Source organism: Monopterus albus, unplaced genomic scaffold, assembly GCF_001952655.1.
Source record: "Monopterus albus unplaced genomic scaffold, M_albus_1.0 scaffold49.1, whole genome shotgun sequence".
In the NCBI taxonomy this organism is placed as follows: domain Eukaryota; kingdom Metazoa; phylum Chordata; class Actinopteri; order Synbranchiformes; family Synbranchidae; genus Monopterus; species Monopterus albus.
Window position 1 is genome coordinate 560,864 of NW_018127929.1, and position 24,781 is coordinate 585,644.

General features: G+C 42.2%; 1 protein-coding gene across 2 annotated transcripts; it reads right to left on the reverse strand.

The window, feature by feature from the left end:
• Positions 1 to 692: 692 nt before the first annotated feature.
• Positions 693 to 24,781, reverse strand: sema4d (sema domain, immunoglobulin domain (Ig), transmembrane domain (TM) and short cytoplasmic domain, (semaphorin) 4D). Of its 2 annotated transcripts, none has more exons than XM_020600821.1 (15): positions 24,674 to 24,781; positions 9,656 to 9,789; positions 8,076 to 8,221; positions 7,925 to 7,987; positions 7,719 to 7,817; positions 7,514 to 7,607; positions 7,250 to 7,366; positions 6,649 to 6,800; positions 6,038 to 6,213; positions 5,747 to 5,903; positions 5,203 to 5,425; positions 4,883 to 4,995; positions 4,322 to 4,494; positions 4,054 to 4,097; positions 693 to 3,574 (listed from the first exon to the last, which is right to left on the reverse strand). In XM_020600821.1, the coding sequence occupies exons 1-15, from the start codon at positions 24,709 to 24,711 to the stop codon at positions 2,583 to 2,585; spliced, it is 2,721 nt and encodes a 906-aa protein (XP_020456477.1). In that variant the 5' UTR covers positions 24,712 to 24,781; the 3' UTR covers positions 693 to 2,582. The 2 variants fall into 2 exon arrangements, with proteins under 2 accessions (XP_020456477.1, XP_020456476.1); XM_020600820.1 differs by having other exon boundaries at positions 4,054 to 4,100.

The following is a 24,781-nucleotide window of genomic DNA, read 5'->3' on the forward strand; positions in this document are numbered from 1 at the left end:
CAAACAAAAAATGTTTTTAGGAAAAAAAGCCATTAAAACATCTGGACTGGAAAAAAAAATGGCAGCGGCACACATCCAATCCTAAATACTGTAATGCTTTGGAGACATGGTTTTGTTTTATAGTCAAATACATGCTGTCAAAGTAGACTTTTCCTTTCTTATACTGCACATTTTCACAATTATTTAAACTTAAGGTCCAGATACCTCCAACAGTAAGACGGAGGTCCACCTCAGACGTGGCATTTCCTGTGCTGGCCTCGGCGACACACTGATAACGGGCATCCTTGATCAGCGGCCCCTCTTTGAGCCAGCTGCTCACCAGTATCTCCCTCTGACCCACAGGCCAGTGGTACTGCGGTATGGGGGTGTCCAGACTGTGCCCATTTATTAGCCAGTGAATGTGGACATCACTGGGACCTGAAGGACAGAATCGGACTTCATGTTGACCCCTGATGGTCGAGACATGGGCACTCCACAAAATGAGAATACTTGCCTTTGGTAGGTCTATTTGTGGTGTTCAGTTTCAGTTCTAGAGGTTTGGCCGACTGCAACTTTATCCTACATTGAGTTTTGAACTAGTATTTACATTTTCAGCATACAGCTGTGTTTTTGTTTTTTCCATTACCATCACTAATGAGTACTCACCATTTAAAAATACAAGCAATGACTGAGGTTAAAACCAGCTAGTTAAACAAGCTAACATTTATTTAGCCTTCCTACCATGAGACAGTCACCTAAATTTATGTACATCTTCAAAGGTCATTTTCCACATATACAAATATATTTCCAGTTCTTTACAGGCACAAAAATGATCCAGAATAAGGACTGAGATGCAAGACATTTGATTCTGCTATAAAGAAGAGATTCTCAATGAACGAGGAGGAGCCACTTCTAAAGTCTACAGGCTTCATGTCAAACTGTTGTTAGACAGTAATACACAAAACTATCTTTCAATGACTTAGATTTGAAAACGGTGAGACAACCAGATCACTGAGAGGCTGACAGTTTAATATGAAATCCCAGATTTGTCTTTTTAAACATTCACTCATACAGGTTTCTTATGAGACACCTAGAACAGAGATCAACAGTTCTGCACAAATCAGATGTGTTAAAAGCAAAGCTCAGGCTTATGAACACACACTCCTGGTCAGTTTATGTGTGAGAAATGATGGCATGCAAGATGTAGGAAGGAGAAAGAATGAATGAGAAATAGTAGCACAGAGAAAATGGAGGATTAAAAAGTGTTAGAAGGATTTCCAAACCGAGCAACAGGAAAGTTCGGTTTTGGGGTGTGAGATGAGTCACAGGCACCACTCACCCAAAGCGAGGCAGAAGAGCAGGAAAAACTCCTGCGTATGAACCCCCCAGGCCTGGTCCTTCAGCAGGGGAGGCAACAGTCTCACCTTTGCCTCCCGAGCCTCCACACTATGGGGCTTGGTGGAGGAGGAGGAGGAGGAGAAAAAGGAAGAGGAGGAGGTGGAGGAAGGGAGAGCGCTACTTCCAGAAGACAGGGAGGATGAAGTATCGACAGAAGAGGAGGCTGTGAGGGGAGCAGTGATGGAAAAGAGTATTGAGGAAAACAGGAAATCTAAACAAGGGAAAAACATGCAAAACAGATGAATGGGAGACTAATGAAAAAGAACTAGGATTCAAAAACCAAATCTGCTGTAATAAATAAAATGAAAGAGGAAAAATGACAACTACTTACACAATAAACAAAGTGAAGCTCAATTTAAAAAATATTTTAAAAACTGCAAATTGTTTCCAGGGAAGTTTTAGCAACAGAAAACCTGATTATTATTAGTTGACACATCAAGGGTCAATTCACACTCTACAGATTTGTTGTTAATAATCCACATAGGGGGGAGGACTAGTCGAGGGGAATCAACAAGACCACAACAGACTGTATCCGTGTAGGAACGTTGACTTCATAGAGACGATAAAAATACATATACAGACTCAACTGTCATTTACGATGACTCTACACAAAACAGTGGTTTGATTTATTCCAGCATTTGTCTGCTTGCTTCTTTTTTTTCTGAGCTTCAAACCCTACACCTCACTGGGTGAGATTAAGGCCAACATACCAGGTGCAGCAGAACAAAACAACAAAGCAAGACAAATCTTCCCTGAGAAATTATTAGAATGGAAAAGTCCCAAGTCCAATGGCCTACACATTGCTTAAAAGAAAGATGCAAATGCTTTAAAGACATTATTTTCCACCCAGGCTGTAAAAAAACAAAACATGATTCCAATTTGGAAAACATCACAGTATCTTACCAATTTGGTAAACAATGTTTCCAGTTTGGAATTTAAGAAATAGCTTTACTTGCTGAACTAAGCTGAGCTTAGCTGCAGCTTCCATGAATATAGTTTTTGCTTCAAACAGGATTGAAATATCTACAGGCAAGTGGGATGCCTGACTTAAGCCCCATAATGATTAAACCTCATATGATGCTATACATCACATGCTTCCATATAGAGGAAGCCACTTAGACTTATACAGCAAGTTGTGGGAAGATGCAACAAGAAAGTGACCCCCTATAAATAGTCCCTTTGCTAAGAGAAACAGAAGCGTCTGGCTAGCAGTAAGGTTCATCTGCATCTGCAAACTGGATGGACTGGGATTCACAGTCCACATCAAAGGGTTTCTGCTGGGATGGGCTTTCGTCCCCAAGACTGTGAGAGAGGATCTGACCGTTGGCATACTCAGGTTCAGTCTCATACCCGGTGTCACGGAGCGCTCTGAGACTTTGGATGGTTTGGCTGTCGTTCTGAGTTGGTTGCTCCGTCATGTTAATTCTGTCTGTCGCAGATGCTTCCACCAGACCTGCTTCACAGGCCCGATACTCAGGCTGATGGGCGCTCTTGTGGTTGCCCAGCAGAGCAGCCCGGAGCCGCAGGCAGGGAGCCGGAAGATACTGCATGTAGCAGTTGTAGGCCATTGCAGCCAGGAAGAGGAGGAAAAACAGGAGGAAGAGAAACAGGAGAGCTGTGCTGTTGTTGTGCTGCAAATACTCAGCCGCTGGGTCCCCGTTGTCTGGGCGAGGAGCACTGGTGCTTGGCTGGTACTTGATTGTGTTGCTGAGGGGTGGGGTTAGTGATGAGTCAGTTTGGGGTGAGGAGGTGAAGAGGACTAGGGCTGTGAAGCTGGGAGGGGTATATGCTGAAGTTAGTGGGGCTCTGTCTGCCTTACCATTACCTTCAGCAGCATGTGTGCTAGCTGCCTCCTGGCTGCCGAGGGTGTGGCTCACACGGCCTGCCTGGTGCGGTGGTCTGGGTGGGAGATCCAGAGTCAGGACATATCCAGCCAGGAGGCGGCTGAAGTTCTTCCCAGCAGCAGGGGCCCATTCCACTGACCAGCACTCGTAGCGACCTTGATCCTCTGGAGCTACACTGTAAATGAGGAGACCATTTTCGCCTATGAGGTGGAAGCGAGAGGCCTCAGTGAGAGCTGAGCGGTTGAATTTCCACATAATCTGGGCTAGGTTCGACTGCACCAGGCACGGCAGCTCAACAGAGCTCCCTGGCTTCACTGTCATACGCTGGTAGTCCTTCAAGGGCAGACCTGGTCCTACAAGGCAAAGCAGAGAGAAAATAATGACTCTTGGATCGCTTTAGCCTAAAATCTTCAGGATATCCTGTTCAAAACAGATGCTGATGAGAGAAAAATCATAAAACATGATTCTGAAAATGGTTTTCTGGGGCTACTGTTGCTTTGAAAGTTATTTTGACCCAAGAAAATTTGCAAAAATTATCATGTAATGTGATAATAAGGCCGAGTACATAGAGAAATACATTGTTTCACCCAGCTCATCTAATGCAGATAATGGTCATCCCAGTTGATTTGAGGGTTTATCATATCCACTTGTCACCCAGCTACATGCACTCCGATTAATATGGTGGTGTCTTTATTACTGAGTAATTTGAAAAAGATCCAAACCAAAACAAACCTAAGACACTTGTGTCACAGAGTAAGCACAGATAATGCATGTTTTACTCTCACTGCCCATGATAAAGCCTCTTTATCATTCTTTATGGGAACATCCCTACCTGATGGACACTTGTCTGCATCACCATCCAGGCTCTGGATTAGCCTGCTGAGAAGAGAGACCAGCATGATTTTTATGAGATACACCCACTCTGACATGAAGACATACCTAGTCTGAGTCAGTAAAACAGGTCAGAGTGGATGGAGGATCAGTAAAGATGTCTCCTGATGGTGATTTTGCTTTGGTTAACCAGTGCAACAATGCATGAGCGGAGTACCGGTATGTAAAAAGAAGAGAGTGACAGGCATCTAAGCTTGATGGTGACATACCTAAGCCGATGGCTCCGAGCATCAAAGATATTAACACAGGCAGCAGTCTGATGGTCCCAGGCGCAGTAAGGGTCTCGTGCCAAGACACAGTCCACACAGGATGGATACCTGCCACAGAAGGCTGTGGGTGACTGGACTACGCCCGAGTCTGAACCAGCGTACAGGCAATGCGTCTGTGGAAGCATGAGGCTGTTCACATCAATATGCAAAGTGTGCAAACATACACATAAAAACCATTACAAAAACACAACTGAGTACATGAGTTTGATTATGTTTAAGGTCATAAAAATGAACTGTTAAATCATACATTAGACAAGTTTACCAATAAAAAGAAATCTGCAAAGCTAGTACATGCAAACGTTTTTATTCAAACTCCAGATAAACACATGCTACAGCCAAAAGAAATGTGCCATCTTGTCTGATTCAGAGGAACTGCTGGTTTTGCTCTTCTTGGCCACTTCCTACAGTTCCCCTTGTCAGAGCACACACTTGTCTAAGTGTTATAAAGCACATCTTCTATTTCTTGCACTGCACTCGTCTCTTTGTACAAAAGTCACTGACCTCCGAGGACAGCAGCAAGTTCTTGATGGGCTCAGAGTTCTTCAGGAGCTGGATCTCCTCCACAATATGAACTTCTCCTTCAAACACCACTGACTTGTGCAGGACTCCTTTATCTAAAAGGTAAGAATGTTAAAATGTCTATCAACCAGCCAAGGTAAACAGAGACTATTACACAGGTTGTACTGAATAATCAGACTCAACGAGCGATACACAACAGCCAAATGTGGTACATTTCAATCACAGGGTATCAACTATCTTAAGACTGATCCATTTCTGATAAACCGATTAACCTGTAACAGTGTTAACTGCTACGTTGTCACCTGTTCCAGTGAAAATGATGTCATAAGTGTTCCCATTGAGCGCTCGGACCCGCTCCACGACAATCTGAGTGTAGTTGACATCTTTGGCGATGAGGCGAGGCCCGTTACTGATGGGCAGGACGGGATCCTCCAGCAAGGGGTGGTCCTTTACAAACTGAAGGGTCTTGTCAGGCAGGTGGAGTGAGCTGCTAATGTTCTGCTGTCGCATCAGGCTGTTTATACACTGGTGGAAGACAAAGCCAGACAGGAGACATTACATGGTTTGTTACAATGGATATACAAATCCAATGTATGTGCAGTATCATGCCAGATGTTATGTTGTCAGTAAGTACAGATTGAGACTGGTTCTGGATGAAACCGATATTTAATTTGAAAAACTCTGAAGTAGAAATATGGGACTTTTTTGTTTCCCATTCATTGTTTTTTTTTTTTCAGGTCAGCATTGCAATTATGAAATTAAGAGTCTCTTAGCATTGGACCACACAAATGTTTCCACAAAACTGAGCACAGTCTTCATTATTGAAGCTGTATTTAAGGTACTTACAGTTCCAGGACGTGGAGATGGGGTGATGCCATTGTACCGCACCCACTTGGTGTGGGACTGTTCCACCGTAACCTTCTGCATGTACTTGCCCTTGGAGAAGACATCTTCCACCGCTGTCATGTTGTAGGCGCACACTGCTGACAAACCCACATTACCCCTAGGGGACGAGAATGATGAAGTACCGGAGGGAAAGAAGTGAATATTTCAGACCTGTATCATATTGCAATCTCCCACTTTTTCCCCTTTCCTGACCCCTACTGTTCCCCAGCTCAAGATCATGCAATCACTGACCACTGGGAGGTGAAGACGCCATAGATGACTGTGTCCCTCCAGTCTGCCCTCTTCAGGATGAAGACATCGTGCACTACATTGAAAACAAAGTTGAGCTCAGGCATAGAGCACACCAGCTTCGCTTTCAGGAACGAGGTCCATTTCTTCTGCAGGGTGCGCTGCCCACCAAGGTCACCCTGTGGTGGGATATTAGCCAGGGTAGGAAAAGGCAGGGGAAAGGGGTTAAAGAAAAGAGTGGTTTGTTTTCATTATACAATGATTTAAAGGCTGCACTTTTTAGTAAAATGTTCATTTCTGGTTCCAACTTGAGCTGTTTTAGTAAGGGTACCTTCTTGTAGCAAATTTGATTTGAAAAGCCTGGAACAGGGCACACGATTATTTGATTGCAAAGCAAAGTTACATGTAAGAGGTTATGTTCTTGTCCAACAAACAGGGCACTTGTATTTGCAATAAATAATGTAACTTACTAACTGGTTTTACCATGAAATTGGTTTAGATCAAGAAAAGAGATGAAAGAAGGATCTACAGAGAGAAAGGCATGCACACAGAGACAGCAGGAAGGCAAGATGTAAATGTGGACACTGTACAGGCGGCACATGATGTATGCTGACCTTACAGACACGCGCCACCCTGGGGATGAGCAGCTTGCCAAAGAATTCGTACTCCACGGACACCTCAGTGAAGAAGTAATAGATTTTGTCGTCTTCACCGTCTGCTTTGTTACTCCCCTCTCTGATCACATCGGCAAAAACAAAACTGGGCTCTGCAAAGGAAGCAGAGAGGGCAGAGAGAGAAGAAATGTGTGAAACCCTCTCTGAATTCCTGCAATTACACATAATTTAGAAACATCTATCATGCTTATAAACCAGACACTAAGGGCATCTCCTGATACTAAATTCAATCCAATATTTGTATTTGCTTAAATGATGACTAAATGTGTATCTAGACTAAAGAAAACCTTTAGTCTTTTTCCAGCTACTGAAGGTGCTTAAGGCTTAAATTATTGATATGATATTGGTACAGACAGACAGTGGCTTGCACACAGCACTTTAACCAGACAGCAGATAAGTTATGTTTTGTTCCAGCCACTGGTGACCTTTCACATTTTAACCAGTATAATCCAAGTGCATTTTGCTGATCTCGGTATCATTTTCACTCACATGAACAGCTGGATGTTTTAAATTGAATGTGTCACATGCTGCCCCAACTCACCATTAAGCCACGATGTAGAGTACTCTGTCCTCAGCAGGGAGTGGTGTGGAGAGTATCTGGAAATGATCGGTTCGCTGCCTAAAAAATTATAAGCTGTCCCTGAGTACAGCTCTCCATCTGACAGAAAAGCAAAGGAAACAATAGCTATTTATTATCCAGTTAATCCACTTTGACTCCCCAGAAAGACAGATTACTTATCATGCATTTTACTGCAGGGCTAGCAACCAAGAGAGCTCTGTGTGGAATGAGGAACAGCCGACTCACCAACCATGACAGTAGTAAAGCTCTGTGAGGGGTCGAAGGAGCACTTTCCTCTGCCATCTTCAGGCTGACCTTTCAGTGAGAAGTCAGCGAGGTTCTGAATGAGGAGATTCAATTTCAGTTAATGGTTGCTACATTAACCGGCTCAAACATGTTTATATGTGCAGTGTGATGCTCCCGGTAAAAGAGGAATCGAGCATTAACCTACCAAGTAGTCACACTGAGGTAGAAAGGCGTGTGTGCCGCAGACGTACAGCCGCTCATCATCTACAACTTGGAGTACTCTAATATAATTTAGACAATCCCGCTGGAATACAACAGTTCATAAACAAATTAAAATACATACCTTTAAACGTTTTTTTTTTATTTTTTAAATCATTCTGTATAAATTATTAAATTAAACTATTAACCAACCTCTCTTGATTTTCCTTTAAGTGTGCACATCTGAATGAGGGTGTCTTCAACTGTCCACTCAACCTTAAAATGGTTTACAAAATGAATTGATTTAAAATTTCACAATAATTTGTTTTTGCTTTTGTCACAAATCCTATTTGTGTTTTCATACCTTGTTGTTTCGCACTGTCACATTCTTCTTGCTGAGTTCAAAGATGGCGTCCCTCGCTCCCACATACAGCGCATCCCTTTTCTCACTCAGCAGCAACGTGGAGTAGTTGAAGATCCCCGGCTCAGAAAACTCCATCAGATCTAAATCTGAGTATAAAACAATTCACATTACTTCAGCATCCAAATGTGCCAAGTATAATTTATCAACATCTGCATTCAGCAGGGTTGAAAACTTGATTTAAAGCTGCTATGAATATGTCGATATTAGCAACAGATGAAATGACTGCATGTGATGTCTAAGAAGTCACTGGTAGCGACAACCCTACAAATAATTCATCCAGCTCCCCTCCGCTCTGTAGAGATTAACATCTCATTTAATAGCTCACTTTTTTGTCTTTGTTGTTTCCGTTCACAGCTGTTTTCAGCGGTAAAAGCCATAAAACAGACTGAATCTGCTCACCACAAAACAGCAGACACAGCAGAAGGCTTAGCAGTTAAACAGCCAGTTTCTTGCCTCAAGTGTTCAGCTCTCTCGCGCTGCCCACCAAGTGCCCAAAACAATGACAACAACAACAAACCAGTGCAGTTTTAGTTGCTCCTTGAGTTCATCAGCATCACACAAGTAAACACCAACAAAGTCAACAAAGGTGAACGATACAGTATAAAGGATAAGGCAACCCAAACAGCTTTGTTTATTATAGAAGCTGAACTCTGAAACCTAAACGTTTGAGACATGTTGCTGCATTTCTAATACAACACATTAGCATGATGTGAGTGTTTCTGCTCATGCTGTGTTGTGACTAATGTCAACCCTAGTGGACAGTTTGTGCACTCCAACAATGAAAGGAACCATCCTCACTGACAGAGCGAGTGCAACGACTGTGGCACAGTCGGTGGAGAATCTCTGTGAAAGCGTGAGTTGTCCTGGTTCTCACACAGAGACCAGTTTACTGTGGCTATTTATGTAAGTGGCAGTATGTAAACAACTTCCTTCTGACAGTAAGAGAGCTTGTGGTGAGACTGAGGGAAGTGTGTTGAGGTAAATTAAGGAAACACGTGTGACCATCTACCGTGAACTTTGAGAGTTGAAGAGTGTGAAGGTTCAGTTCTTTTTGCACTGGTAGTGGAGCAACCGAACTTTCACATTGTGCAAGCTCATGAATACCAAGTGAGTCTAACAACCATGACTTCCCAAATCAATTACTTTTAAACTTTGAACATGACTCAAGTTTCAATTTAAGTTAACAATGGGGTTTCTGAAGAACATTTACCAGAAATGATTTGCATTTCAAAGGAAGAAAGTTATTGTAAAAGGGACACAGACATAGAGGGTTGTTGTTAACAAAGAACCTTATTAATAATAGCTGGTTTCTTGAAACCAGTTGAATGGAGAAGGGAAAAAACAAAAATTTACCAAAGCTCAAATTGTCTTTAAATGGCTTATTTAGTTACACTTTTACTCAGTTATTCTCCTATTAGTAATAGTAACTTAGTAGTAGCAACTTGTACTGATAACTATGTCCCTCGTGTAACAATCAACCACTTGTCTCATTGCTTAGTGTTCCATACGTTAAACCTTACCTTGGTGTCTCCAGGAAGTTCGAGGCACACCGTGGGGTCCATGGGTGGACACCTCCAGGAGCAGCCCCAGAAAAACTCCCAGCACACCAAATCCCATATTAGACTCTGACAACTTTGGCACCGTGACGTTTCCTCTGTAAAGACACACACACAGGCAAAAGTAAAGCAACACGCAGCGACGTTATGCACAAAAAAAAAAAAAAAAAAAAAAGGCAAAACATTTTACAATATGAATGAGTTCCTCACTGGTGCCACTTCCCCATACTGAGAGCTGCAAGGGCTGATTCATCCTCTTTTGCATCACATCATGTCACATGCAGTCAGTAAAACATCTACGGGTTATAGACTGTTTGCCAATTTGTGTTCATTTTTTAATTAATGTGCTTTGTATGTTTGTTTTTAAGTGCACAATAGTCATCTATAAATCAAGAATCAGCAGTTATTGTACTAAAAAAAAAGAAAAAAAAAGAAACTCCCTAGTTTTCAGAAACAAACTTGTGCCATTTTCCTACTTTCATCCCAATGAATATCTAAAGTCTACCCATCTATAAATGACTGGTAGCATTAAGAACCGGTTCAAAAATATTAGAATTGAATAACAGGAAAACAGGTATGGCGTTCCAAAAGAGGAGAGAGAGGACGGTGAGGACGGTGAGGAGGAAGGCTGCAGCACATGTTGAGGATGTAGACAAGCAGAACAGCAGCTGCTTTTGTTTAAAAATACTTTACACCTGCAGCGGACGTGATACTCAGGCTTGGAGATGAATGTGTTTAAACTATCTGCAGTGAGAGATGACCTGAGTTTATTGTTGTGCGTTATGCAACGACCTAACCCCTCAGGCTTAAGGAAATCCTCCTTTCCACAGAAAGGTGTCATTCTGCACTGCTCTGCTGTCGAGACACTGCAACGGGAGTGCCACAGAAAGGTGTCATTCTGCACTGCTGCTCTGCTGTCAAGACACTGCAACGGGAGTATCCATCTGCCTCGGCTGATGATGACAACGATGACGCCAATGATGACAGCAGTCCTGATAGGCATCAGTTGCAGGTGTCATTTTCTATTTGCCAATTTTTAGAGTGCTGTGATCCTTCTGCCTGATAAGAGCTCTCTCCTGGCGCATTCACCTCAGGATGTGCATGATGGGCCCCAGGCTGTGCTGAAGCATTGAACTTACTGGCAACAACAAATTCATTAATCCAAAATACTGAGAAAATAGATGGTATTTGGTGGTGGCCAATGGCATTTTGGTTACTAAACAAATCATCTGTACTCAATCATATATTTTTTTATCTTAAAATGCATTTTTGAAAGAAAACCCTTCTTTCAAGAGTCTCTTTAGAGTGACAATGATTATTCGACCAATTATTTTGATAACTGGTTCATCATTTGTCATTTGTGAGGGTTTTTCTCCTTTCTTTCTCTGATGTGATGATTAATCAAATCAGATTAGGATTAAACTTTTTTTTTTATTTAAAATGGTTAATATCTTACATTTGAATAAGTCAGCAGTTTTAGGTCAGTAGAAAAGCTGGGGGGGTGGAGACAAGTAAAATATCAAATCTCTAAATCTGTTCTTAATCCCGCTGGTAATACAAGCAGGGTTTGCCAACTTTACTGCAGTGAAGAGCATATGCAAAATAATTTTGAGGTCAGTTTTCAAAACAGTCAACCAACTTCACGCTGATGTGGACAGAAGACCGATTACCTTCTCTGATTAGTCTGCAAACATTATTAAACACTGAAATATTATTATGAGAGCGATTACCTGACATAATTCAATTGTAAGGCTCAAGAGCTCAGTCATGTAAAAAGGAACAATGTTGGAGACACAACTCGAGCTTTGTACCTTCTCATGTTTCACACAGATGAATTTGGCTGTTATACTATTCAAGATTATTGTACTATAGATTGTTAACGTAAGCACTGAAGGTCAGTGTTATTGTAGTAAGCAGAAGGCAAGTGGGTCTGACTGGTCATGTGGCTTGTGTGCATTTGATTCTTCTAGGGGAGTCAAGTGATCTGGCAAAAAACTGGTTCTTCTGGTTTTCAACCTGAAGTATCCGCATCACGCTTCCACAAAACGGGTCGGCCGGTCACGAGAAGAAGGGGATCAAATGTTATCACGTCTTGTAAGATAAGGACTGAGATAACAAAACTTCCTCATTCACAGTAACCAAGACACAGTTTCACCATGTATGACTAACATGGATTTAAATCAGCATTCAAGCTCCAGAAAAGAACTGTGTTCACTCAGGGTGGAACTTAAACTGAATTAAAACTATCTAAGTACTATCCTGTTGTTTAGTGTTTTACTGCTGTGTCAGGTCACTTGTCCTCGTAGATTTTTTTTAAATCCAAAATTACAGAACAAATGATAAAGTGTCACAGGACAAATAAATCACTGTCAACCAGTTTTAATGACCCAGTAGCACCACTGTGGTTCACTGTATTCAAATATAGGTTAGCAATCGGTTACCCAGCCCCAGGGGGAGATAAGTCGTATGGTAGGCTCTTATAGGCGATCAATGAGGAACCACGGTGTGGGTTTGGGTGACAATTGATTAATTTAAGAATTAGATCAAATAGCCCCAGAGGTATGGCCCTCCTAACAGGGGGATTGTTGTTATTTGGGAGGATTTCCACCAACTAAATCTGATAAGATGGAATCCATCCCAGCTTCAGCCCTAGCCACTCTGCTAGAGGGGGGTCAGATACATAAGGACTTATTGTTTACTGAAGATGAGGGAAGCCTCCATTCCCCCGCACTCCACCCCCCGTCATCACAGCAGAGTAGTTAACAATGGACAGAGAGGGAAATAAAGGAGAGAGAACGGAGAATGAAGATGAGAGAAAGGCAGCACTTCTCCCTCCCGTCCAGTTCTTTCACAGTCGTGCCAACCTAAATGCCAGGACAGCTTAGCCATGAGGAAAGCCCTGAGCTAAGCCTGTATTTTTGAAGTTCACACAAATCCATGAACTCTGGAACAATATGATCCATAAACTGTCTGATGATGGCAGCAGAAACTGTGCCTGTTAAAGAGACACAGAGAGGAAGAAAGACATAGGCTATCTGAGATGAAGACCCAGACACGCACAATTTGTTTTTCTCCTTTGACAAAATTCCTCTACTGGCTCACTGTGAAAAACACTAGACTTGTCTATGCACTCCTGGTGCCCTCTATCAGTCTTACCACTCCGAGCCCCTTTAAGCGCCAAGAGTCAGTGTTACAATAGCAGAAAGACGAAACTGGCCGCTACCCTATGCTGCTGAGGGATTTAGAGGAGTGGCCATACTGGCCTGGGATATTTCAGATGGTTACCATGTTGATAGGTCTCTTTGGGCCCATTGTGTTCCCCTCTCAGCTCCTTTGGCTGAGCAGGAGGTTGACACCTGCTTGAGGCCGTGGGGTTCCCAGCAGTATGCTGTTAACTGGCCACAGATACTGGCTGGCTGCCTACTGAAGACAGGGGACAGAGAGAAGGAAACTGGAGCTTGGCTTATCTGTGCACTAGAACTTGGAATGTGCTCGTGCATATGAAAGAGAAATAAACAAAATCAACTTTATCTAAAAAGTAGCCAACCATTTTGACTGAAATTATCAAAAGCAAACCAGTCTGATCAGACCCAGAGTCCATTTCCCAGCAGGATGACTTGTCACATAGTACCACAGATCACTTGTCACTTCATTTCCAATGCAGCGAGTTCAGACAAGAAGCTTCACATCCTGTGAGCAGAGTATGGTGAGGGTACAGAGTGTGATGGAGGGTGATGTGAAGGAGCTGGACATTCAATGCCTGCCAACAGCTCCAACCCCACACTTTTCTTTCCCCTCAGTGGCTCTCTTTTCCATCTACTCACTCATTATCAGCATCACTGCAGAGATGCTCTTCTTCCTTTTGCTGTAGCACGCCAGGAGGCAGTTTTTTTTTTCCTGCATCTTTTGCAATAATACCAATGGGCCTAACCACACACAAGCAAACTGTGTAAAAGGAACCGTTCTTTAAGCAGTGAATCTTGTGGAAGGAATGTCTCTTTGGGCGGTTCAATATAAGATTTCCATACTCTACTGCTTTAAGTTGTTCGCCTTCCTCTTAGTAAAAGTAACTTCTGCCGTTGTCACCATTTTAGGTCTGTATCCAATTATACCCTTAACAGAAGCAAATGCTCTGTCTCGCTGATAGAACCTCACTGGGACAAGTACTGTCAAGTTAGTCTCTCTGTTTCCTCTGTACACAATCAGCTGTGGCACAGCACCACTGAAAGTTTCTACTGAAAAGTCTCATTGTTCATTAGTTTTCATGATAAAACATTAACCACCACAAGTTGCACACCAATCCGCGGTTGTAGCTGAAGCAAAAGAAAAACAACACAAAGTACATTATGCAGTTCTCAAACTTTGACACAGAGTTTTGGCTGATTTCACATCTGCTAATGTGCTAAAACTGGGTTCCGTCTCTCAGTTTCATCTGTGCATCTCTGCCTCAAATACTAACTTAAACACAAACTATCATAAAGCATGACTCCAATACAAACTACACACCACATTTACTTAGTTGTATGACTGCTGACTTAATCAGCAGGACCATCTGTACTGTACCCACCCAGCTGCTAGAACAATGATAATGCATCACCAGCAGCCTCTGATGATCAGAAGCTTTACTGAAGGTTTTCTCAGAGACCTGTCACATACCATTTCAATATAAGGCATAGTTGCATCCATGTTATTTAAGTAAATAATTCGATTGATTTGTCAGCAAACATGCACAAACTTTCTTTAGAATGCACATCTATGCTTCACATTGCCAAAAAGGAGACTTCAGTGTTTTCAGGACTATGTACTGTTGGTGTTTCTTCTTTCAATGCTAGAGCTTGGTCTCATTTTCTCCAGAGTTATTGCAGGTTATTTAGAGGCAGGCCTGTGTAAGAAAGTGAGCGAGCAAGAAAGAGAGAGCCCTCACATGAAACAAAATACTGAGACCACAGAGGATGACACACGGATGAGTACAGATGTCTGCTCCAGTGTCATTTACAGATTAATGGGGTTTGACTATAGATGTGGCAGAGCCTGTAGCATGCTCACATGCTCACATGTGTATACAATAATGCCAACTGTGGGCACCAAATGTCCCTTCTTCTAAGACCAGACCAGGACCAAGAGCTCATCTTACAATGCTACCAGCTGCATCCGAGTTTTGGCTTGCAATTCCCTGCAGGCTGATGAACCATTTTTAACATCAAGTACAGACAGCCAAACCTTTACAGTCTCTCAGTATTGGCTAGCTACTAGCATTACAATTCCAGCTGACTATTAGGTTTCCATCTGATGATTAAGGCGATAGTCTGGCTCCAATTTTTGTGCCATTCATGGGCAGTATTCCAGGGATCTAGCACTGTGCTCCTAGTGTATAACAATGTCAGAAAAATGATCAAAATCAATGCAGCATGCCCAGTCATTTTTCTCACATTGTTCTTCCTTGTCAAAACCTGGTGCCTACATTACCCACAATGCCATGTGACCACAGAAAGTTCAGTTGGTGTTTCAGGTGTGTTATGATGGTATCAGCTAATGTAGCCTCAGTGTGCTAACCTCAATCTGAAACGAGGAGTGGGCTTCAGGTGTCTGGAAAGCTCATTGCTTTTTAATGCCACAGCCCAAGATGTCCTCGTTTTCAAACTTGTAGTCTCAACCAATGCTGACGTACTGACATCACTTGAGATCTGGATAAATCAACACATGACGGTAAACCTGCAGCTTTGGTCCAAACCATCTGGAATTCACTACAGATAGGCAGCCTTCATCCACAGCTATCCTAAAGGTATCTACACTTGCATGTTGCTACTTTGTGCCATCATGGTATTAAGCACTTTAATTGCCTTTGCGTATGAACATGTGCTATATAAATAAACCTGCCTTGCCTTCCACCATGTTGAAACCACATTGTGTTAACCAAGTGGTCTGAAAGCCACTGAGCAGCTGTATGACCACCGCTGCACAGCTGATGACTGGTCATGTGCAGAAGAGCATCTAAAAGCTGCAACACATGATGCAACAATCCCTGTACATTATCCATGGTGACCTCACTGGATGACATATGGGAGGAAAAGTCAACTCAGTTATTAACAGCATGATCTACTGCATTTGCAACGTGAATTCATGTCTACATTTAAGGCTGAATGATAGCTCATATCTGACCCCACATGAGCTGGAAACAAACCATTTCAAGTTTACTGAGAAGAAGGAAGAATTAAAATGTAAGTAAACTATCAACAACAACCCCAATGTCTAAAGTGAGGAAAAGAGCTTGTGTGAAGGCAACACTATACAGGGGATGTAAAATGGAAACCCTCCTATATAATTACAAATTGTAGAGCCCCTGCTGCGCTAGCATGTCGACCTAACGTGACCACAGTAAAGGCAAATGAGGGGTCAGGTCCAGTAAAGGGTATACTTAGTCTGCCGATGGCAAGCTTTTTAAAAGAAACACGCCCTTTCTCTGAGTCACATGGCTCTGGAAGATTTGAAAAACTTCCCTATAAACACACAGGCAAGTGAAGTAAGCTAACTAGCAGAACAAAGATGACTGTGGTGTGCTCCCTGTCCTAGTACCAAATGTGCCTCTACAGTCTAACGTGAAAACATAATCACCATGTGCCGTTTCTTATAATTAAAAGGAGAAAAAGTGGAGTTTGCCTATTACTATCTGCAATGGCAGCAACTATATATGTATATACATATTTAACATGTGAAATATGCCTTTCTTGTAAGCATCCAGATAATTTTGAGTTGTTTCCTGATGCCAAATATTATCTTGGCTGCAAAATTCGAATTTTACCAATAATAATAAATAGATTTTTAAACATTATACTGTATTTTCTGGAGGAAGACAACTGAAACGTGCCAGTTAAGCTGAGCTGCTGTAAGATCAAAGGTGATACTGCTCTTTAACTATGTCATTTAAAGAAATCCAATGAAAACTTAAACATAGTGGTAGTCTTTGTATATCTGGGGTCACATGGAAGCCATCAGTCACAGTCAGGTCTCAAACCTTTCACTTGATGTAGTTTGCTCGAGGCTACTGCCCTGCCAGCCAGGCCTTGGGGCGTATAACATGGGACTATTTTGGGAAGCTACAAAAGCTCAGCTCAAGGTCTTGTGGTCCCAAGCTGGTAAATGGTAGTCACATTGGTGGTAGTTGTTTAAAGAGCAATAGCCAAGAACAGGTGACTTCAGCTCCCAGAGTAGAAGAAATCTCTGGGTTTCAAATCAACTGATGTGGAACAAAAATAAGTAACTATGAATCCCTTTAATTTGAGTTACATTGCAAACATTTGACTGAGTTTTTCGAGCAGTGGCAAAAAAATAAGTAAAATAAAACAAGCTTTCTTTCAAATTACAGTTCCTAGGCTTTCCCACCAGTCAATGGGCATTTGAAGGGGCTGTAAACATCACTAAAACCCTGCTATAATTTCTCCTCTGCTTTCTTCCTTTAAGGAGGACTCCCTTCTCTTTTGCTTTTCTCCCATCGCAGTGATCAGCAGGGACTGATTTCATGGTGGTAATTTTGGCCCGGCACAGACAAAAACCTCCTTTGGAGTTCTGTGTGAAAACTCCCCCCATCACCCACAGGCTGCCACAACACTAACAGTGTGTCCTCCTCAACTTGGAATACCAGGAGATAACACACTAATTTCACCGTTTCCTTCAGAGTACAGAGAGAGATGAAAACAACACAAAGCTAAGCCTAAAATGTCCAACACATATCACACAGCCTTCTCGTGATCAGATTTAGGGCATGTTTTCAATCTTGTGGTAACTGAAGGCATTTAATAAAACTAGGTCATGTGGATGAGCAAAATAACTCAAAATCTATGGCTCCATTTTAAAGTGGGGAACAGAAAAAATGCACAGGCAGCACTTATGAAAGTGCTCATATCTGGGACACAGGTGTTCACATCAGCATTAATAGTTACTGTCAGTACGCCTGCCTAAGTTTTCTGTTTCCTCACAAAATGTGTGCAGTTTTATAAGGTAAGATTTAAAAAATACAGGCCCTGTTTCCAGCCAATGACCATCAATTGTGTTGGTTAAAATGATGACCATTGCATGCACATTTTATTAGATATAGATAGCTACCTGTTGTTAACTCCACAAGTTGGTTGAAAACTATAATGGGCATGAGTTTTTAATGTTTCTAGCTGACTTATTTAAAACACGAACCATGAAAAAAAAACATTTTAAATATGGGCTTGATGACTATTATATACACAACCATATTATTTGGTTGAAGCTAAACGTGTACATCTCAAGCTAAAAGTTAACATACTCACCAGCTACTGATCCACACTGAAGATATGGACACCAAAACAAAACACTGTTAATGCAACATTATAAATGGAAAAAAATGTTTTAATGTTATTTCACGATCTTATTGTGCGTGTTTTAGATATGAATGATTATAGGGATTCTTTTAAACATGTTTGGTGACGAATGTGATGCATTGACGATAAGCCAATGACAGATTTCCCCAAAGGGAGGATAAAGTGCATTTAATCTTGATTTAGAAATAAGAGGTCTAATTTTTGCTTTATTGTTCATATTTTCAAACAATATGCTTCACCTTCATTATAGAAATGCTTTTAAGGTGGGGACTGATCAATGCGATTGTGAAATATAGTTCTACCTGGGAGTAGTAGTAGTGGGAGGGACTGCTGGAGTATAAACTTCTCCAGAACAGGACAGTGCTGTAAACATTATTCTGCCTTTGACAGAGTAACACCTTGGCTTCCACTCAGTGAATATGTTGGTCCTGAATGGGGCTTTTTGCACATAATAACACTCTTAGCTAATGATGACACGCACTTCAGTTTCTTACATTTACATGCTACTGTTTTTTTGGTTTACAAAAGGAGATGCCAAGATGCCAAGTATCAGTCTGACTAGACTGATATCTGGAGAAGTCCATAGCTTGACAAACCTGCTATGCTTAGTCACGGTTGCCAAGCTACTACTGGACAATCTCTGTTCAGGGGAGGCGTACAGCGAGCGGTCACAGAGCACGGCCATTTGTCCACTGAGAGCAGGCAACTATGTGTGCACACAGTATCTGTCACCATAACATCATTATGTAGAGTTAAGACAACACAGACCATCAGGTTGCTTCCAAGCAGATATAAACAAGTGAACCACAAATTAAAGAGGAAGGGAAACCAAATCACAGCATGAAGCCAAATGACAAAATGACTGGGAAAAGGGAAAGTATCATTGCAAAGAATGCGTTTTTTTTGTCCCCACAAGCACCAAAGCCAAGCAGAATAAAATCAAGAGTCGGATTGCCCAGGTGTCATCATGCAAGAGGGAATAAAAACGGGAGTAAGGCCCTGGGGTGGTTACAGGGAGTGGTGGACAAGCAGGCAGCATTCGTGTTTAAGCATGCAGACCTATGTGCGGCTCAGTGTGTGCACAGCAAAAAGGGGAGGAAGGAAGAGGAGTAGAGTTTCTGACCTGTGTCCTCAAGCTAGGGAGGGGGGAGAAGACAGAACGATCAGATAAGGCAATTAGGTAGTGTGTGCGCCTACAAGAGGGAGGAGGCAGTTTGCGTTCATGTGTGTGTGGTCTGGGTTTAGTTTTCTAGACCAGGGTTAGACAGATAATGATGAAGCTAAGAAAACATGTTGCACAATGAATCTGATAATACATAACATTTACAAAAGACACATACAAGTGAGGTAGATAAGCATTTCAGGAAGTGCAAAACAATTATATACTGTATAGTGAGTCAAATATCCACTGACCACTAAGCCACGGGTGTTTTTTTTACCAAACACAAATAAATGGTGAGCAGCCAAATGGTAATTATTATCTTGCACAAATACCATCTGGGGAACCAGAGAATGGGACTACTATAAGTGAAAGCACTCTCCATTCAGCACTGTTGAATTATACCTGCTCTATGTGAGTTAATCCCATGAGTGGTCAGCTAAACCTTTAATATGCACAACTTCTAGTCCAAGAACAGACTGTATGATTTATAGGATCATCAGTTTGCAGTGTGCCTTGAGTTTGTTTTAATACTTCGCTTTGAAATTACATATTTCATTTTAGGTGCCATCAATAGCAATCTATGTTTTAGCCCCATGAATGCTTGCTTACAAATCCTAGGTATTCCTCTATAACATGTACTGACTACATATGCAGCAATCAAAGGCCGTGTTTGGGAAACAAGAGTCTACAGTCACACTATTGGCCCTGTGAGGCTGTGCACAGTGAAACACTAATGCCGGCATATTAACATACTCGCAATGACCACGATTAGCAGGTATTATGCCAACCATTCTCACTAACTTAGTTTAGCATGCTAAAATTTGCTAATTGTGCTCAACACAAAGTAGAGCTGAGGCTGATGCGAATGACATTTTGCAAGTGTTAAGTACTGGACAAATTCATATTTTGACCTGCTGATACAATGCCACATGAAAAAAACATGGCATCAGCAAAGTTATTACAATTTATTCTGAGGGAATCGTGAATGGAGTGTCAAATTCAACAGTTGGCAAAACAAAACAAAAAAAGAGAGAGAACAAATACTTTAGGGAATTGGCATTACAGAAGAACAGTCAGCTGGAAAATTCCTCTGCTTTTCTTTTTAGCGCACAATAAGATTTTTTTTTAAGTCAAATGAGGGAAAGTAGAACTCTTCTTCTTGACTTTGTGACAAACGGTTGGGCCTCCATTCACAACACTTTCCAGTCCATTCCCTTACACTGCTTCCCTGAGCAAAATGAAAACCTTTATGTCAAGGCTGAATAACGACAAGTACACAAGCCTTATTCCCACAGTTCACTGCAGTTCAACTCTGACTGAAAACTATGTGTACTTTGCCTTGACAGTGACTCATGGTAAGTTTCCACTAGTACTTTTTTAACTGAGAATCAGTGCCTCCCTGTCATTCTAAAAACATATATTCTATCTTTAAACAAATAACAAAGACAGAAAAAGTAGCAAAATCGAAAGTTAATAGACTAAAACTGTTTGAATGGATGTTGCTGGCAATGCAACAAAGACTGCCCTTGAAAAAGGAGACAAATCTTCCAGACAGCTGAATTCAGGTCACCCAGATCAACCCAAATATGCAGATTCATTAGCATTTGCTTGGTGAGGTAAGCTACACTATTGTAATGCAACACCCCAGTCTACTGTATAAAAGAGTAATCAGATCATGTTAAGCAGAGATGACACCACAGCATTATGAACAGTAACTGTGTGCAACTGTCTTTCCTTATATTTCACATGTATTAAAGTGGTCATCACAGTATGCAATGTGCAAGTTGTGGAGGCCAGACCTGCCCATTTATTGTCACACACAACACAAAAACAAATGAAAGCAATCAAAAACAAAATACATGATGCAACCAGTCGCTGCCTCTCACCCTCCTCTGACAGCATCAATGGAGCAGTGGAAGAAGATGACAGTTGTGTAAGATTGATGAGCCCGAGGGCAAAGGGTACATCCCCCCTCAACATCCTTAGGAAGCACTTTTGACTTGGCTTCCCTGGGCTCCCACAAAACCCCGTGACAGCTGATAGAGTTTTTACTATGCACCCACGAATCCCACTGACACCACGCCCTCATATGTCTGAGCGGCTGTCGATCCAGGGTGCAAGCCCAGCAGTGCCCTGCGGCACGCCCTTGGTGACACAGCGGTCTGGAGAGGCGACGGAGAGGAAGTGGTGATGTCACAGGTCAGGGTTTTTTAATTGATGAGTGGACTTGGATGAAGACCGGGCAAAGCTGGCTTTGTGAAGACTCTTCAAGCCAGAACAAATGTATAAATGGCCCTACTTCAGAAACTCAGCCTACGATAAACATACTGACAGGCTGGGCTACTGAGATCACGCCACCGTGACACCTGATTTCCCCCAAGTGGATAAAAAGGTCCCAGCTTGAGGTCTAGTCAGTATCTAATAATGAACACAGCTCCATCTTATACCAGTGGTTTATGTAACATTGGTGCATTTAATTCAGGTATTAAGTCCTTAAAATGACGCCTTACATAATCTTAATACATAAACAACAATGCACTTTTGTGCAAGTGCTTTTGCTTCTGTTGGTGGTTTTTGATCCTTGTTCTCCTGTGACTGACATGAATACACACATATATAGACACACATTTGTACAGCTATCTTTGTGAAGACACTCATCAACAGAGCATTTCCCTAAACTTTACCCTGAAACCAAAGTTTAACCCTCTAACAGCCTTTTGAAGGTGTGTCAAAGTGAGGAACGTATAAAACTCAAACAGGTCCTCACAATGTATAGCCATGTAAGGACACATACAAACACAGGATGTCGACTGATACACAGTCAACTGGTAAAGGCCAGTCTTCTCTATGACAGTGTGGTCATTCCAGTAAAAGCCCCCACCCATACACACACACACACACATTCTCATCTGTACAGCCAGCCTCGCTATGCATCTATAAACATCCCAAGTCTCTGACAGGGCTGTCAGCGTGCACCACCACAGGTGGGGGACAGAAGGAAAACCAGAGGGATGCAGGAAGAGACAACACAGGCTTTGGTAAGAGAAGATATTTGAGCATGCAAATTCATACAGTAGTTGAAGAAGCAGAAGACTGATGACAAAGAAGGACAAAGGGAAATGAGTCAGAGAGGGATTCTCCTCATGGACCACAAAAATCTATTGGATAAACACACAATGGCATGGTTTAGGGCTTTTAGGGCTTTTAAGGCACAACACCTTCTACATCTTGCTATGTTTTGTCCCCAACTAATGCAGTTCAGGGATAAGAATTTTAGCCTACACTTAGCAATATGCTTTTGGCAAAATTACCCCACCCCCCAGTGATATTTTCCACAGACTACATTCGCTTTGTACACTTGGTTTAGTGAATTTCCACCCTGCTTTCACAGATGATGCAATACAGTGAATCCTGGTGAAAAAGAGTAAAACCAGAACAACTAGGTGAAATTCCTGCTCATTCAAACCCTGGATGGAAGGTCCACAGGCTCTGTACTTTATCCACACCAACATGCACACAAGTACACACACAAAGCAGTGTGCTGATGAGGATTATGCAGCCTTGAATTTCAGCAGAAGAATCCCAGTCGACAAGCACTACAGAGCAAATCTGGCTTTAGAAACTTTTCTCATCCCAGAGTATCCGTGTACAATAGAGGCATGAACTTAAAATCCTGCAATTGAAACACATTTACTTTTGAGGATGCAAGAGCACATTTGCAGATGGATAGTCAGCTCCTGCATCCACAGCAACATCTGCACAGAAAGCACAAATGCAAAAGCTCTTCTGCCAAACAAAAGTGAATGCTGTGCACCTGTGAATGGCAAATGTTCCAGCTGTCGTAGCTGTATCTGCCGGCCAGCTTGTTTCTAGGAATACCAAGTGGCATGCACATATTTGAAGGAATGTCTGATATCCTGCTATGTGTAATGTTTGCTCATGAGTGAACTAGAGAAAAACAGGGGGTATTTGTGTGTGTTAGAGAGAAAACAAGTAGCCATCTTCTTCTGCCTTTGTATGAATCTTAAGTAGTCCCTTGTTGAGGGAGGCTTTGTTTGCCATCACTGCTGGGGGGCAAGTCCTCCAACTTTCCCTGTCACTTCCTATTGGAGCAACATTTATCATTCTCCCCCAATGAACAATCATCCTACAACATGGACTAGCCACTAAGCACACAATAAACTACCACCCTCCCCCCCTTCGGCCTCTTTCTGGTTGCTCGGATACCTTTCATCCAGTGGGACAGCTTGTCAACATCATCATCACTTACTTAGAACCTCCCAACCTTCACCTCACCACTTTGATTTGGTCCAACAAGGTCTTATTAAAAACTACTGTTTCATCTTGTTTTCCAAATACTATTTCCAATAACATTTCTTTCTTGTTTTTATGTTGGTCTCAAGCCTGAACGGCAGGCTCTGCAAAGACTGCCCTGCATCTTAAAGTGGTTGGACCTTCTAATTTGGAAAAGAAAATCTAGCATTATTTGGCTCTACTGACCAACATTATACAGTGTGCTGGTGTTAGTCAGGGGAGCTACCCTGAGGCCTGCTTCACAGACAGACCAGAGTGACTCTCCAGAGCTCCCCCTGTCTCTCAACAGGTGTGTTAGTAATAAGTGGTGACTGCACACACACAAACTTATTTCACCTTCCAACACTGGCTGAGAGTCTTTGCTCTATGCACATAAACCTCCTCTCCAATTGCTGCACGACCATCATTTTTCACTACGATTGATCGACTGAAAACAACCTATTTCTTTGGCCAAACTTTTTTTTTAACTCCCCCTTTCATTTTCTGTAGCTCAAACATATAATAGGCCTGCCTTGTTTGGCCTTCACTGGGCTTGAGCCTATCCCTTTCAGCCAACTGGCCTGGACCACTTATTCTACTTATTGCGAATGCTGACAGCAGATTATTTTGCTTACTGCACACCAAAACTCTCCATTCTCTACAGATCAAATCCAACAACCACCAGAGAGAGACCAAGTTGTCAAAAAAGACAAAAAAGAGAAAAGCGATAGGGAACAGGTTCAAAATGAAAGGGGGAAAGGAAAAGATGAAGAAGGAACCACAAAAAAGAAACAGGGAGAATAGAGAGGAGCGAGTGAAGAGGTGATAGGGCAAAGGCTGAAAAACCTTCAAATGACTGTTTTGTCAGGGACATAAAGACAGACTGATGGCAACAGCAACATACCAGCACAGTGAACAAGAATGCAAATCAACCCTGATACAAATGTCACATATCTTCAGGGGCAAAACAGACTGTCTTTATATCAACCACCCCCACAACACACTTCTCAGTGTGCTATCAAACCCCCCGATTCTCCTCCTGTCCTGTACTGTACTGAAACACACTCGCACAACACTTCCATGAGACCTCATCTTCTTACTTCTCGCTGAACCTAAAGCCCAGAGTGCAGGCTCTCTGCACAAACACACACCAACGCACTCTTGAGAAGATAAACCACTTACTTGTCCGTCATGGCGTCAGCTAGCGAATACTGATTCATTAAAACGCCTCTTCACTTTTCTTCACACAGCTGGAAACGGCTGAGGGTTGAGGCCCAGGGCAAATGTCAC

Bases quoted from the DNA above. Each gene is read 5' to 3' on its own strand.
- sema4d (XM_020600820.1), bottom strand. From the start codon at position 24,711: ATGAATCAGTATTCGCTAGCTGACGCCATGACGGACAA. The intron at 7,988-8,075 runs GTATGAAAACAC...AACCATTTTAAG, and splicing joins TGACAGTGCGAAACAACAAG to GTTGAGTGGACAGTTGAAGA. The intron at 6,801-7,249 runs GTGAGTTGGGGC...CTTCCTTTGCAG, and splicing joins CTCTACATCGTGGCTTAATG to AGCCCAGTTTTGTTTTTGCC.